Below are 16003 nucleotides of genomic sequence, written 5' to 3' on the forward strand. Positions count from 1 at the left end.
AATTTTCTTCTTTTCATTGGGGTACCGAGTTATGATCGAAGCTCTTGTTTGTCCTTCAGTCCCTGACGAATATTCTGAGTTAACCAATGCAGACTTTCATGAGATTATTCCCTTTGTCAATCAAAAGTGTGATCCATTTTCGACAACTCCTGCTATTCAAACGCAATCAAATGTTTCCACTGAGGCAACTCAAACTAATGTTATTGATGATGACTATTTGCAAATGGAAGGTAAGATCGATGTGGATTATCAGATTGTCACTACTGTAACCACAATCAGCACCAGCACCAGCAGTATCCAAACACCAGACATAGACCATTTGTTCACATCTTTAAACCTGATAACACGAGCTAAGCCTCACTACTGTCATATTGAGAATGAGTCTCTTGCTCATAAACTCTCCACTCACCTCAACAAGTTGCATTTAGCTGAAGAAAGATTGACGATCGGTTGCCGACCAGAAACAAACCAAAATGGAGGCAAGTCGAGCAGCATCAAGAAGTGCACCTCGAATACACCACAAGTCGGTAATTTGAATGAATATGTACCAGAAACAACTTTTGGATACAAAGATGACATTTCGAGCGAGCCAGATAATGACTATTATACCCCAGGTCTGTCGTTTGTTGCGAATCTCGAAAATAGCAGACAAGGTAAACTACAACACCTGAATACAAACCAGTCAGGTGAGGAAGAGGACGATGATTATGTGATTGAACCTAGATATAATGAACTGTACATGCTAGATCCCAGAAGTGATGTTACAGAATTTCCCGATAATGCACGATGCTATGATAAAAGGGGGTTGGCCGAAGTCGATATTTGCAATGATAATCCAAATCTGTTTCCGGAGTCAATGAATGGTGGCCTTGAAACGGTTGATGAAGAGAAGAGAAAGGAAGCTTATAATTTGATTGAAGACGTTTATGAATTGAGTCAAGAAGACAATTATTGGGCCAATGAAGCTTATAATATTTCGAAAAGAGAAAGGATGAACAAACGATGAGGGGGTAGAGAAGAGGCAATCGATAATTCTGACGAGTATTGAAAATAATAAGAAAAGCGATTTTACTGTTAAAAAAGCTGTCAATGGTGTTCCTCTTGTTTGGAATCTTATTTTGCATATGTATTTTGTTGATGTTGAAGATGTGGGGTTGCTATTGTTGCTAATAATCAAAGATTAGCCTTTCTCCGGATACTTTACGTGCATTACAATATTGCTCTATTAGACCTATAATGAATTAAGAACTTGTATTTCTCAGTAACAGTAACACTTAGTCCCAATAGCAATGATTCGAATTGAGAGTTACATTGCTATGCAAATCAATTACTACTTCACGAGCACAACAAAGCGGCTATTTGCATTTGGTTTGGTTTCAGAAAATGTTTGATAAAAGCGGCCCTGCATTACTTTCTACTTTTTGTTTTATTTTGGATTCAGAAACATCTTATTATAAAGCCAAAGAGACAGAAGGAATATGCAATACTACTAAAAAAGCGTTGAGTTGAAAGGAAAGTTTGTGTAACTGCAGGAGACATGACGAGAGGTGGTGGGGGGGAAGGGGGGGGGTGCAAAAATTTTTACTAGAGTAGTGCAATTTTGTTAAATACATACTAAAGTTTATTGAAATTACAGTTGGATGACCAATTCCATCCCATTCTCTTGTTTTCTTTAAGCAATTGCCCTCTAGTAAAATAGCATGATTTAGTCATAGTTTAGGGGATATTTGAATCAACTAAGCTAGTCCTAATCTTCCTTGCTTAACAGTAGTCAGATGCTTTTCAAAAAACTACGTTATTGTAATAAATCTGTGTGCACACTTACACGACCAAATGAAAAACAAAACGGAAATAAAGAACCTTCTACGCATTAAACAAAAGTATCACAAAAGACAATTAAAGAAGTGTGGAAATAAGGTCGTGTATAAAGTGCAAAAAGTAAATTGGTATTTTTGCTATTATAGACACAAAATCAATGACGTCTTTTTAGTCTTTTTGAGTCTCTCGTTTGGTAAAGTTAAAAGAATGTGGACTCTAATTGGATGAGTTGCAACTGCGCCTAGGTACAAAGCGTTTGCATTACAGTGACAAACAGTTCAACAAGAAAGAGAGAAATTGGGAAAAGAAACGAAAAAAAAGTCTCAACAAAAATAGGGGGTGTAAAATAGGAAAAAACGATAAGTTCATACATATATATGCTACATGGACTAAATCTTTTGTTAACAACAGCCAAAAAAGAAAAACTTTTTATTGTAAAATCAAATGCTCTCTCCGGAGTATGACATTATATGCCAATTTTGTTACAGAAATAACCCACTGAAGACGAAAGGATTAGAGTAGATATAGCCACATTACCCTAAGAAACCCAACCTTCTTTGTAATATCGTAGCTGTATATATATGCTATGCATAAAGTATGATTGTGTTTATTCGTTTTGTTTTTATTTTTTTTTTCCTTCCGGTGTCCGGAACATACACAATTCGCCACGTTTTGTTCTATCAGCTTCTTGTCCATTGGCCACAATAAAAAGCTTATTCAGACAATGATTAGCAAGGTTAGCTCTAAGAATTAGCCACCTCTCCATGTGATTGACTGACCATCAGATATCAACACTTTTTAAAGAATAAATAGAGTACGCACACCTCATTTGGCCTGCTTTTCTTGCCTTCTTCTTCTTCTTCTTCTTCTTGGAATGGTAGCTGTGTAAGTGTCACACTTAGTAAGATTAGTTTCAATGTTAGCGTCTTTGTTGTAAAAGATATTCTGAAGTGTGTGTAAATAATTTTTGACACACACAGTCACACGCAGGCACGAAAACTTTGATTAGTTTACCAGGCATGTTCAATTTTGCCAATAGTACAAAAGAGCCCCTATGTACGTTCTATATATATTAGGCCAGAATGGAAACCTATATTCTTCCGAATCAGTTGGGCCCCCTGCAAATCAAAGTCGATGCGTCGAAGAATGGATGTAGAACAAAATATCTAAGACACTGTTTCTCGTTTTTTATTTTTCTTTTTTTAACACAAGAGAAAAACATAGAACAAAAAGACAGGGGGTGTAAAACACATGTCTCACTCCTGCATATAAACCAACTAATTAAATTTTGAAAGAAAAAGAAGAAAAAGAGAAAGGAAGAATAGAAAAGAAAATTTCAAAATTAAAGTTCGTATAAGAATCATACAAGATTCACACACACACATATATCATCATCATTTTTTTCTTACTTTTCATGTCTTATAAAACCAACTATATATAACCTTATTCATTTAAGACAAGATATATACAAATCACTTTTTTATTAGAAGTTATTAAACACAAATTTATACATCATAACTTATACCAACACATACACAGAGGATATAAGTCTAAACATTTCCCAATACCACAAGTATACTGGAACAACAACAACAGATATAGCAAGTCATATCAATTTCAGATACAACAAAGATTTAGCGATCACAACCGATTTTTAAAGAGTATGTATACACTTATTGTAACCCATTTTGGGAGAGAGAGAGAGAGATAGAAACTGTATCATTCGTGAGTTCTTTTCACATCAACATTCAAGTCAGATCTAGAGATCCCATTACCAATAGATATATACAATTGCCATTTCCACTACAATAAGAGAGAATCATCGGAGAGTCATAGAAGTTACGAGATCAGAAGATAATTCAGATTTTTGCCACACAAAATAGCCCAACGCATTTCAACCCTTTTTCATTAATGAGCCAACTCCTAAAACTACAAGCACATCTTAGATCAAGAAATATCAATAGCTCAACCTCACTTAATGTGTATCTTAAACTAAATAACCACAGTCATTGCTTTGCCTAGTGATGAAATAGGTCGTGGAGAGTTGCCAAAAAATGAAAAAGATACACACACACAGCAAGTTGAATTAACGAGAGTTACGATTACACTAACAACACGACCACACAGTGAACTGCAAACCATTAACAAAATCTAAGATTCATCACCCTCAATCAAAAGATGTTGTCACCTACGCTGTGAAATATTTGTTTCTCAGAAGTATAATTTTCACACCACGTTTGAAGACTTTTCTGGTATGCATGCGTGACGACGAAAAAAATAAACAATTTAGTTTACACCCCCATCAAGCCCATACTTTGCACCCCTATAGTAGAAGTTACGATAATCAAAGTAACTTTAGTAATGGAGTTTACCAATGAGTTAGGCAGGATTGTCTCTTTTGGATCTAATGGCGAATAAGGGCTTTTCTTCTCGGTATAGCGATGATTTTAGTTGGCAAAGTTTGTGGTGAATTGGCAACCAAAATTCAATTGAATCGACACTAATAAAAGAGATCATTTGCAGCACATAAACAAGAGCTTCAGTACAAATGGGCTACAATCAAGATACTCACAGATGAATGAACAGTTATCCTCTCAACTAAACCCTGTTCTGTATACTAACATTTTCTAGGCCATAACTGCTCAATTACCAGTTCAATAACTAATTTATTCCATCACAACATCTCCATTGATGCCTGATACATTACCAATTTCGTGTGTTTCTTGCCGAAAGAGGAAGATTAAATGTAACAAAAAGAAGCCATGTGACCAGTGTATAAAGAGACAAGTTGATTGTGAATTCCCTGCTACTTTTAGGAATATTAAGATAGGTGAAGATGGAGCAAAAGAAGGTAAGCAAACGAGCAGCGTGAAAGTGGAACATGAGCCACGAGGGGTTGATGAATCACAACTGGATATACATTTGGAACTACTACAGCAACAACAAACTCAACTTCAACTTAATCAAGAACAAATCAACCTTCAACAGCAGCAGCTACATAACCAACATCTCCAACATACGATACTTGAACAACAGCAACAAGGGCAACAACAATCACAACATCCAGAATTGCCTCCTCGCGTACCACTACAAACTTTGACTGAGTCAGGAAGCATCAAGAGTAGTAGTGGCACAAGTTCGAACTCCCTATTGACATCTACATCTGCTCAAAGCTCGCTAGTAACAGACCCACCTTCAGTTACTGATTCTACCGGAGCTGAAAGTGCCACAAAGATTATTTCGCGCGATGTTAATTTCAACCCCATTTCTGGCCAATCGGGAGAGTCAGGCTCAGAGTATTCGGCAGATCTGGCAAGAATGCATCCTTACCCAAGACAGATGATTTCATCTGATATGGATGACATGTCAGTGATGAAGAAGAATTTCGATATGATGAGAGCAGCCAATTCACAGTTGTTGGATGAAAACCGAGCATTGACACAAAGGTTGGAGGAGATTTTACTGAAAATTTCAGTTTCTGATACAACACCAGGGTCAACAACATCTTCTTCCTCATCATCAGCTCCAACATCAGCAGCAGCAGCAGCAGCAGCAGCAGCAGCAGCAACAACAACAGGTACAGCAACTGGAGGAGCCACCAAAAAGGTATCCAGTACTAGCTCCACTTCAAGCTCTGGCACTAAACGAGATCGAACTGCTGACTCCTCATCAGAGGATCTTCCCAATAAGAAGGAAAAAGTTGGCTTCTTTGGTCACTCCAAGGCAAGCTTTCCCAATGATTCAGCAAGTGCAAATCAAGGAATGTATTCAACAAATATTCCTGGTGTAGGTACTGTGCCAAAAAAGGAGATATCTAGTGGATCATCAGGTGGAAGTAGTGGTGACGAAGTTGGACAGCAGTTGGTTTCAACAGAAGTGCCACCTTTGTCTAGAGAAGCTAAAGCTGCCCAACCAGCAAGAAAAATTCACAAATTAAAGCGCAACAAATCTGGTGGCGGTGAAGGATCTAATAACTGGGAAATGGATATCGATGCCTTCCAAACCCACCAATCTGTCAAATCGAACCGTATGGTGGAAAGAAGTGGGAAGAAGAAGAAACTCCCAATTCTACCTTCCTACTTGTTGAAATACGAAGATCCTGACATCAGTGCCGATTCCGATACAAACCACGACGTTTTCCGTTTGAACTTTGAAGTAATCATGAATTTGGTATACAAATTTTTCGAAAGAAGTCCATATTATAGAACATTCATTTCTGCTTCGCATGTATTCGGATTCTTGAGGAACTATGAGCAAATCAGTGATAGAGATTGGGATAACGACGTTGACATGATGTTAATTTATATGATTTTGAGCTTGTCTGTTCAAAGACTTAGTTCGAAAGATTTTGTGGATTTGAACTTATTGCCTGCAGGTTCTGTCAACACTTGCACAAAATATAGAAAGTATTTGACAAGAAATGTTTTGCACAAAGGCTTTGAAAAATTAAGGCATGGTTTGGTGAATGAGTCTTTGTTGTCGATTCAATCGTATATTTTGTGCACTGAGTGGTACTTTTTGGAACAAAAATATGAGGAGTGTTGGACTATGATGTTCCACTCTTGTTCAATATCGTTTTCAATTGGGTTACACATAATGGGAAACTACAGTTTACAAGAAGTCAAACCGGGTAAGCAATTCAAGAATTTGATCAGTGCCACCGCTGAAGATTCCGATGTTAGTGACAAGAAAGAGTCATCAGGATCAGAAGAAGATGACAAAGGATTAGACGAAGGATTGGATATAACTCGTTACAGACTATGGTTTGCCTTGAAGTACTATGTGTCGCTGATTTGTTCCATCTTTGGTAGGCCAAACCCAATTTCAGTCCAAGTTGGTATGAACGGCTCCAATAGTGGATTAGGCTCAGCCATTCCTAATGAAAGGGCTCACATTTTATTCAAAGTAGGCGTATGTGAATCATTGAGATTGTCTAATCTAATGTTGATTGAAAATTTTATGATTGACTTTACATTGTCCGATTTGCTTAATTTGTCACACAAATTCGCCCGCGAAATTGCCATCTTGAACGCCGCTTATACCCTGAATAATGGCGGTTCCATGAGTGGAGTGGTGTCTGCATCACCTAACGATTTTGATTATTTAGTGATCGATGATTTCACTGGAAAACCATTGAAATACACAAGTTTGGAGTTGTTGGCTGACTTGATTATCTTGCACATCAATAATGCCAAATTGTATGAACCTTTTATTAGCAAATTCGAAAACATGGAAGGTTATGATCAGATTGTGAAGGACCAGACAGAGTCGGTGGCTAGGTTTTTGGTGTTGTTGAATACATTTATTGAAGGCTTTTTGAAGCATTGTGTTGATGAACATTTCCAAGAAGGACAAGTAAATGGAGGAGGTGATTCAAATGATGAATCGTTAAACTATGGTCCTGTTAAATTTGGTAAGCTTTTCAAGTCGTACTTTCCATTTTTGAATTCGTTCATATGCCAAGGTATCATTGTTGTTTTTACTTTGTTGCACTACAAGTCGAAGGACTTTGTTGCCAATGATGGAAAGTCACTATTAAACAATAATTTCCTCAGATTGGTTGAGAGCAATTTGAATTCACTCATCAACTTTGAACAAAGGATATCAACAAAGTATATTACAACCTCGAGAATGTGGTCATCCAATATGGTTTACTTGATCAACCGAGTATTGAATTTGATCAAGTTGCTTTATGAAAAGCAGGAGGATAGTTCGATTGCTGAGGAAATCAGGAATAAAAAGTCGATATCGGGAACATCTTCGTCATCACCAGAAAGCAATTCTAATTTGCCCATCACTACTGCCAGAGGTAATTTGTCGTACTTGCTCAATACTAATCCATTTGGTGATCCATCCCAATTTGAGTATCTAAATGGGTTCCATTTGAATGATCCATTTTGGTTGACTGTTCCAGATGGTTCAATGCCATACTATATTGAAGTAGATGGAAGACAGGATAAGTCAATTGCTGGATTCAAACAGTATACACGAGTAAATGACAATACTGGTAATGGTAATGACAGTAAGAGAGATAACTCAACGGCTTCGATGGCAACTGGTGGTGATTCGAATGGTGCAACTCCTTTGAGCAGTGCACCTATGTCTGCTATTAGTAACAGGCCATCGATTTCTCGACCACCATCCGACATGTTTGGATTGAATTCAAATTTTGGAAACTGGAATGATGTTAGCAATATGCAAGGGTTGAAACAAACACCAAACAGTGGAGCCAACTCATCAACAAGTACTCCAAACATTGGAGTTGGATTGACTGCTGGTGGTCGTAGGCCATTATCCTCAGGCTTACCACCACCTATTCCAACACCAACATTGCAACAGCAACAGCAACAGCAACAGCAACAACAGCAACAACAGCAGCAACAGTTGCCCCCACTTATACAGGTACAATTCCAACAACAGCAAGAACAGCAAAAGGACCAACACCCAACACCACCATCACAACCACAGCCACATCACCCTACACCAAACTTTATGGGTGGTGGATACATGTTCCCTCAACCTTCCGGATACACTCCACAGCCATTCCACAGTGATCAATCCTTTTACAATCAAGGAGACAAACAAGCGTCAAACAGAGATAAGAATTAAAGCTTGCTGCTGTTTTTTAGTTAGAGTGAAAGTATTGGATGCAGATATTATTTACCGTGATTTCTGATTTTTGATTCCTGATTTATTGAGGAGACGTGAAAGTTGTTTTTTTTAATGTGTGTAATATTTTAATAAATTTACATGTATTGTGATAATTGGTGAACATTAGACTTGTAAGTTCTTGTTATAGAGAATGTAAAAACGTAATACAGGAACACTGTTTTGTAGATTAGAAAAATTAATTTATCTTTGTAATTGCATCACTGTTAGTGGCTGATATCTTTTTTTTATCATCTTTGGTAAAGGCTTTGAAAAAAAATAAAACATCTCACCTTTAGCAAGAAAAAGAAAATGCATAGGAAACTCTCTCCTACCTGTTAGACAAGACCTTACAGGGGACAGTGATTAGGCTAACTAAAAGTCGCATTTATCTTTGAACACATCTGTTTTGTCAAAGGTGACTCTTTTGCTAAGTATCTTCATCGGAGTTACAAAAAAAAATACAAAATATCTCTCTTGTATATTTCTCTCAACAAAAAATAAATCTACCCGCTAACTCTAAATACAGAGGAAAATAAAAAAAAAAAAGAAAATGTTTTCCTTCAACAAAACAAAGTCTATCAACTCATTCAGATAACCACAAGGAGTTATATATCATCTGTTGATAAGCTCTATTTCACAATTGGTACAAATTAACACACACACACACACCTACTTATTTATTCTACAAATCTACCCACCTCAACCATCCCTTTTAAAAGCCATCTACACAACGTAAGTAATACTTTCCCCACTTTTGTCAATGGTGTCAATACTAACCACATCAAACTAGCAACACTTCAACTATGTCTACATTCAAGAAGTTTGCTGATAACCTTTTTTCCAAAAAGACGTTAAAGTATATGTGTACCACCCACTTTTGGGGACCAGTTTCTAATTTCGGTATTCCTGTTGCGGCTATAATGGATTTGAAAAAGGACCCCGACATGATTAGTGGTCCAATGACTGGTTCGTTGATCTTATACAGTTTAGTGTTTATGAGGTATTCCTTGGCTGTTACGCCAAAGAATTATTTGTTGTTTGGATGCCATTTTGTTAATGAGTTGGCTCAATTGGGCCAAGGATTTAGGTGGACCAAGCACCATTACATCGACAAAGAAGCTGCTAATAAGGAAGTAAAGAATTAGGATGTGGTTATTAGGGTAAGTGATTGCCTGGTTGATATATATATATATTCATAAATAGATTAATGACAGATATAGTATTTTGATTATAAAAAGTTGATTGGCTGAGACTCACTCGGGTATGGAGCTAACTTGAGTATAAAGGCTCTTGTTTTGAGCTGACGGTATGCACTTTTTCAACACAAGATAACTCTTACCCAATATGTCATTTGTAAGGTACTCATAATGGAATCAGTTTCACTATATACGGTAGCGCTATTATTATAACGTCCAGACAAAGTAACAAAACGGCAAAACAATTAGCAAGAGTGCAATTCACTACAATCGTTGTCCAACAATGAGGGGCATATACTTTCTACTCACATTTATTTCCCTAACACTAGGCTACTCTCCATCCAATGTGATACAAGCCAATGATAAGAATTTTCACGAGATTGTCACGGCACCAGGTAAATTTACATTTGTCGACTTTTATGCCGATTGGTGTCGCCATTGCAAGAAATTGTCACCTGTAATTGACCAACTACTGAACTTGTTTGTTGACTACCCCGAGATACAAGTGGTCAAAATAAATGGAGATAAGGACGGGAAGAAGATGAGTAAAAAATACGTTGAAATTGGGTATCCCACATTGTTGATGTTTGATGATCTGGGGAAACACGTTGAATTTAATGGAGTTAGAGATATCGATGCATTTAGTAATTTTATCCAGCAGTTGAGTGGGGTCAGGTTAGATAAATCGAAACAAGATGAAGTTGGCGAGGTTGCACAGGAAGAAGAAGAGAATAAAGATGCAGTGATTTCCCTCACACCCGAACTGTTTGAACAACAACTTCAAAACACTCAATATGCAGTTGTGTCGCTCGAAGGAAGTTGGTGCACGCATTGTAAAGAATTTGCTGGCGTGTTTGACCGTCTTGCAACTACCGTTTACGCTCGGAATAAAAATATTGTGTTTGCGACATTGACTGTGGATGAGCAAGGACATGGAGATGAAATACTCGATAGATACGGCGTCAAGAGGATACCGGCATTGCTTTTTGTCAAGGATGGCAATTTAAATGACCCAGTGGTGTATGAAGGTGATTTGAAACGGATTAATAAAGTAATTGACTTGGTTAATGACTTTACTGGAACTTTGAGGGACATTCAGGGGGGATTGAAAGATGGCGCAGGTGTGATTAAACAGATAACCGAATCGATTGCAAAAGCCAATGGTAACTACAAGGAGATTTTGCACCAGTTAGATGAGGTTAGTGGTGACACTGCTCCATTTTATAAATCAATAGTGGAAAGCTTGTTGACAGACCCCAATGCAATAAATGTGGAGTATAATAGGGTCAAGTTGGTTTTGGATCGCGATATAGATAATTTGAGCGGTGGTACAATCGATTCATTAAAACAAAGGCTAAACGTGTTGAATCTGTTGCGATTATAGACAAATACTTTGAATAGACAATAAATAAAGGGCAATACAGTACAAGAGCATGGGCTTTAAAATAGTAGTACTATGCTCTGCTTTCTAATTCTATCTTCTATTAAATAATTAAACTCTATACAGCTCTGATGTTCACCACTCTATTGGATTAAACTTTTGAACCAACCTCACCTTATCTGGCCACACCTTACCGTGCAAGATACATTCATCAATGATCGGTCTCACGTTATTCGGTTTGCACAATGCCAACCAAATGTTCTTTCCTGACAGTTTTAAATATATGATCACATTGGCAGCATATTTATGGCCACCAATATGGTTTATGTACCCAACGTTGACACCACCGGGCGAGTTGTCACACATGTCACGATACAAATCCAACTCTCTCAAGTACATTTCCATTTCTCGTTTCATTATGGGTGCTGTGACTCCACATCTCTTGTCTCTGGTACGATGGGAACATAAAAGGATGTAGGCCATGTTTATGTCAGGTATGATTTGTGGAATCTGTGCCTGGATGTCTTGCACTTGCAACTTATCATGCTCAGTGGTGGATAATATGTATAGTAATTTTGATAAGACTTTGTCAACATCAGCGATTTTCAACCCTTTAATCCACAAGAAATAGGGCAAAACCAATACATCCCCTGTTTGCTCAGTTATGTAATCTTCGTCCGAAAATAGTTCATCGTTAGCCAAAGACGAACAGGTAACCTTGATGGTCCCTATTGGACAGTCGCCATGTTTTTTTGCCCACTTAGCAACTGCATTAGATAAGGTATTGGGTGTCCCCGTTGCATCATGAGGCCAGTCCGTCCTTCCCGTTGCTACGTTCAAGTGCAATCCGTATGGCTTTGTTGATTGCCAAAGATTAGCATCCTCTTCAAAGGACAATGACTTGGGGAATTTTGCAGTGCAGTCGTCGCATGTTTCTGAACAAGTACTGATTTCAAATCCTTGTTCCTTGATTTGATCTTCAGTTGATTGTTTGGCCGATTTTCCAAATATTCTGTTGAGGATCGCCATGACTTTTAGATTATGAGTGGATAATGTGGATAATGTGTGTATGTGTAGTTTGAGTAGTACGTCTATGGAGGAGTGTCTTTGATCACTTTTTATAAAAAGCTCTTACCTTTGGGTTATGAAGGTGATTACTAAAATTATTAATAACTAGATCCAAAAGTAATCAAGAAAAGTATTACTGGATAGCTTTTTTTTCTTTATATTTTACTACCCGAGATTAGGTAATCCCGAAAAAGGAGCCACAGTGTTATGGTTCTTTTGTCTAACTCCGTACAGTTGCCGTACTAAAATTGACTGTGTTAGTATTGTTTGGATGCTTCTAAAGAGATATGGCACTAAATCAGAATATATAATAGAGAGAGAAGAGAACAGAAAAACTTCAAAATAATAAAAATAATAAAAATAATAAAAAAAACTAAAAAATGTGTAAAATTCGGAAAGATCATGTTCTGTTCGGATCGAAAAATAGTCTTCATATGTTTGTTCACAAAGACACACGGCATTGACATTTAGAGCTTTGTTGGGTGAGATGAGATCCTACTTGCCACTTTATGTATCATTCTCTTTGGGCCCTGGACGTAATCGGTTGTGATAGGAACATCCCACTTTCTTTTCCATTGGACTGTTTTTATCTGGTGTTTGTTAAAACTGAACCCCCGGTTGATGATACCGCCTACATTCTGTCAACATTGCTTCCACCACGCAACCAATTAGCTATTTACAAAGCACTTCAAATGGTTAAATGATAATCAGTCGCTCGCGACATCTTCAAGTCCTAACCTCTCCATCAGCTCCACACATTTAGTCGATTTGCCTCCCAGTGCTTATTTCAAGGTAGAACCACTTTCAAATGTTGCCATCTTCTTAATTGAAAACCGATACTGAGTAGCACCTGTAATAAGACCAAAATCTGGATCCGTTTCAAAGCGATTGTCTGTCAACACACTCTCAGTTCCCTATTTTTATGATACGTAAATGGAGCAATAGCTATCCACTTTAATCCTGTCATAATTGTAATACCCACATAGTCTTGTTCCAGAGGTAATTTGTACCATCATCATGTGCTTAGAACAAGTATGACGCCATTTAAAAGTTGAGTGTATGAAGACACGATCTCTTTGCTTTTTAATCTTCTTTTGTAATCCATACCTAGCTCATAAGGTATTCATGTTCAATTATGGTCAGTACTAGAAAACGATGAGATCCATGCGTTGAAACAGTTCGTTGTATCGAAAAGGATTGTAACTGCAATTCATGTCTAATAAGTGAAAACCTAAAATTGACACTTGAGATTTTGCAATAAGGTATCGTGTTAGTTTCTCCCCTCTTGGAATAATTGTATCCATTGTAAGGACCCCGTCATACAACACTTAACACCACTGTAATATGATAAAGGACGCGTAGCATCATGAGCTACAGGATGAATCCTTGATTTAACATGAATGTAAGTAGAAGTGGCAAATCAGCGACGACTGCAGTACCGTGGCATGTTCTCAAATCTGGATAAGGCTAGATTCACAGTGATCTTTCCTATGGTCTGTCAAAATAGCAATTGTTGATCAACGCCTTGATTCTGCAGCACCTCCTTTCGGAGATAAAAAAATGGTAAGATGTACAACAGTCGTATCCACATACAGTTTCCTGACCGGGCAACAAGAGACTTCTCATCCACAATCCATCGACCTGTAAGTATATCGCCTAACTGTGCCAAGTATGTTTAATGTGTGGGATATAATAGCATAACATAAATAATATGTGAAATTTCCGACCTCTGAGAGAAAATTAAATTTCTTTAATTACACAGATCGTCAAAAATTTCAATTTTTCTTCTTTGGGCCATCAAAACCAGAGAGAAAGCAACAGATAGAATATATATATATTTCTTGTTGCATACTTACACAGAGATTATAAGCAAAGGTTTACCTACTTGCACACGGAAATACACGGGTCAAAACTACAGATCTGCTACCTGCCATCATACAAGCTAGTAGGGTATCAACAACCTCAATATAGCTTGTTTCGTTCATTTATCATTGTCATCGTCATCGTCATCGTCATCCAGAAACTAAGGAAAGAAAAAGAAAGAGAGGGCGTTGCAAACTTTCAACACGAATAAATAACCTCATTATTAATATTAATATGATACATTTGTCCACAGAAGTTGATATGAATGACTTCCATCTCCACACGCCAGGTTATAAAACGAAATCAAAGAATAGTCTATCACATGAAACGATACTACCATCGCACCACGTCTCACCGTCTAATTCTGACGATTTATCAGACAGTAGAAATACCCATGCTACTTCTCCACCTTCATTTGATTACTACTTTGATAACAAACATAAAGATGAGGGGGCAACCAACTTGTCGCCAAAATTGAACGATTTATTAACATTTTCTGATATCGTTGAGTCTGACCCAATATCGATACCCAAGGATTACGAGCACCCACACGAAAGTGACGCCAAGTGGCTCTTCAAAGGGTCTGATATCAACAAATCGATAACTCAACCTCAACTTGTTGCTTCACAGAATATACCACAATCGATACTACCTAAAGAACTAGAGGACACGCGGAAGGAGTCTATCGTTAGTACCAGCGATGTCCAGCATACGCATCAACCTCGTAATGGACTACCAAGATCAACAACTACTGAATCAATACAGATGGAGCAATCCAACGTCCACCAAAAGAGAGTTGTACAGATCAAAAATCTTGAAGAGCAAGCCACTAGCACAGCCGAGGGAGAAACATACAAAATTCTTTACTGCATGTTAACGGGAATCAGAGTTGCCGTGAGTTACAAAGCAATGGGTGTCCGCAAGTTGACGTCTGCCGACTTCAACCAAGTACAAAAATTTACATTTCAAGACAATGATACCATCACACCAGCCCTGAATTATGATTTTCGTTTCTATGATTACGCCCCACAGGTATTTCGTTGGCTTCGAGACCAATTCAACATTGACCAAGCAAACTATCTTATATCCATCACGGGCCAATTAATAGTGTCACAGATTAAGTCGGAAGGTAAATCAGGTTCTTTTTTTTACTTCAGCAAAGACAAAGTGTACCTCATCAAGACATTAAGGTACAACGAATTCAAGTTTTTGCAAAAGATATTGGAGTCATATGTTGATCATGTGGGCAAAAACAATAATACATTAATTAGTCAATTTTATGGCTTGCATCGGGTCAAAGTGAGATCAAGTAAAGGCAAGTCAAAGACCCACCACTTTGTGATTATGAATAATCTTTTCCCGCCCAACGCTATATTGATCCAGACTTATGACCTAAAAGGAAGCACTGCGGGGAGATATACGCAAGTTACAAAGGGGAAGAAAAGCCATACACTAAAAGACAAGAACTTTTTAGAGTCGAAGGTGAAGATAAAATTTGGACCTGATAACCGAGAAGAGTTTTTCAAACAGTTGGAGTCGGATGCTCACTTTTTGATCAAGAATGGCATTATGGATTATCTGTTACTTTTAGGCATATGCAATTCTAAAACCGGACACAGTAATCGAGAACATATGGAAGAGTCAACACCCAAGGAACGTTTAAATTATTTTTATCATCAGGATGGTGGGATACAAGCAACTAGTGAGAGCAATCAACCATTACCCGAGATCTACTACCTTGGAATTATTGACTGTTTGACCTATTATTCGGTAAGGAAACGATTGGAGACATTTTTCAGAACTTTTGGACAATCTAGGAGTGCCATATCGGCAGTGCCTCCCAAAGAGTATGGATTGAGGTTCCTCAAGTTTATTAAAGATGGTACCACACAAGACAAGCTTAAATGGCAATGATATTGAAACAAGAGAATAATAGGAAGTAATGGAAACTATAGAATTATGCATTTGGGTTTTAACTGAAAAGTTTTGGATAAGATAGTTTTTCTTTGTAGACTTTTGAAGTTTT

The 16003-nt window shown here is 37.6% G+C and overlaps 6 protein-coding genes across 6 annotated transcripts; 5 read left to right on the forward strand and 1 right to left on the reverse strand. All coding sequences in view use genetic code 12, as the record gives it.

The window, feature by feature from the left end:
• Positions 1-31: 31 nt before the first annotated feature.
• Positions 32-1006, forward strand: CANMA_003325 (uncharacterized protein; the record flags this gene model as incomplete). Its single annotated transcript, XM_051815490.1, has 1 exon — positions 32-1006. One exon carries the CDS (start codon positions 32-34, stop codon positions 1004-1006), a length of 975 nt encoding a protein of 324 aa, XP_051671063.1.
• A 3503-nt stretch (positions 1007-4509) lies between these two features.
• CANMA_003326 (fungal specific transcription factor domain-containing protein) lies at positions 4510-8427 on the forward strand (the record flags this gene model as incomplete). The annotated part of the gene is made up of 1 exon (XM_051815492.1): positions 4510-8427. One exon carries the CDS (start codon positions 4510-4512, stop codon positions 8425-8427), a length of 3918 nt encoding a protein of 1305 aa, XP_051671064.1.
• An 845-nt stretch (positions 8428-9272) lies between these two features.
• CANMA_003327 (pyruvate transporter) lies at positions 9273-9614 on the forward strand (the record flags this gene model as incomplete). Its single annotated transcript, XM_051815493.1, has 1 exon — positions 9273-9614. One exon carries the CDS (start codon positions 9273-9275, stop codon positions 9612-9614), a length of 342 nt encoding a protein of 113 aa, XP_051671065.1.
• A 334-nt stretch (positions 9615-9948) lies between these two features.
• On the forward strand, positions 9949-11049 carry CANMA_003328 (uncharacterized protein; the record flags this gene model as incomplete). Its single annotated transcript, XM_051815494.1, has 1 exon — positions 9949-11049. One exon carries the CDS (start codon positions 9949-9951, stop codon positions 11047-11049), a length of 1101 nt encoding a protein of 366 aa, XP_051671066.1.
• A 132-nt stretch (positions 11050-11181) lies between these two features.
• Positions 11182-12075, reverse strand: CANMA_003329 (uncharacterized protein; the record flags this gene model as incomplete). Its single annotated transcript, XM_051815495.1, has 1 exon — positions 11182-12075. The coding sequence occupies one exon, from the start codon at positions 12073-12075 to the stop codon at positions 11182-11184; it is 894 nt and encodes a 297-aa protein (XP_051671067.1).
• Positions 12076-14211: 2136 nt separating this feature from the next.
• Positions 14212-15891, forward strand: MSS4 (1-phosphatidylinositol-4-phosphate 5-kinase; the record flags this gene model as incomplete). Its single annotated transcript, XM_051815496.1, has 1 exon — positions 14212-15891. One exon carries the CDS (start codon positions 14212-14214, stop codon positions 15889-15891), a length of 1680 nt encoding a protein of 559 aa, XP_051671068.1.
• Between the last annotated feature and the right edge of the window lie 112 nt (positions 15892-16003).

Source organism: Candida margitis, assembly GCF_024628925.1.
Source record: "Candida margitis strain CBS 14175 chromosome Unknown scaffold16, whole genome shotgun sequence".
In the NCBI taxonomy this organism is placed as follows: domain Eukaryota; kingdom Fungi; phylum Ascomycota; class Pichiomycetes; order Serinales; family Debaryomycetaceae; genus Lodderomyces; species Lodderomyces margitis.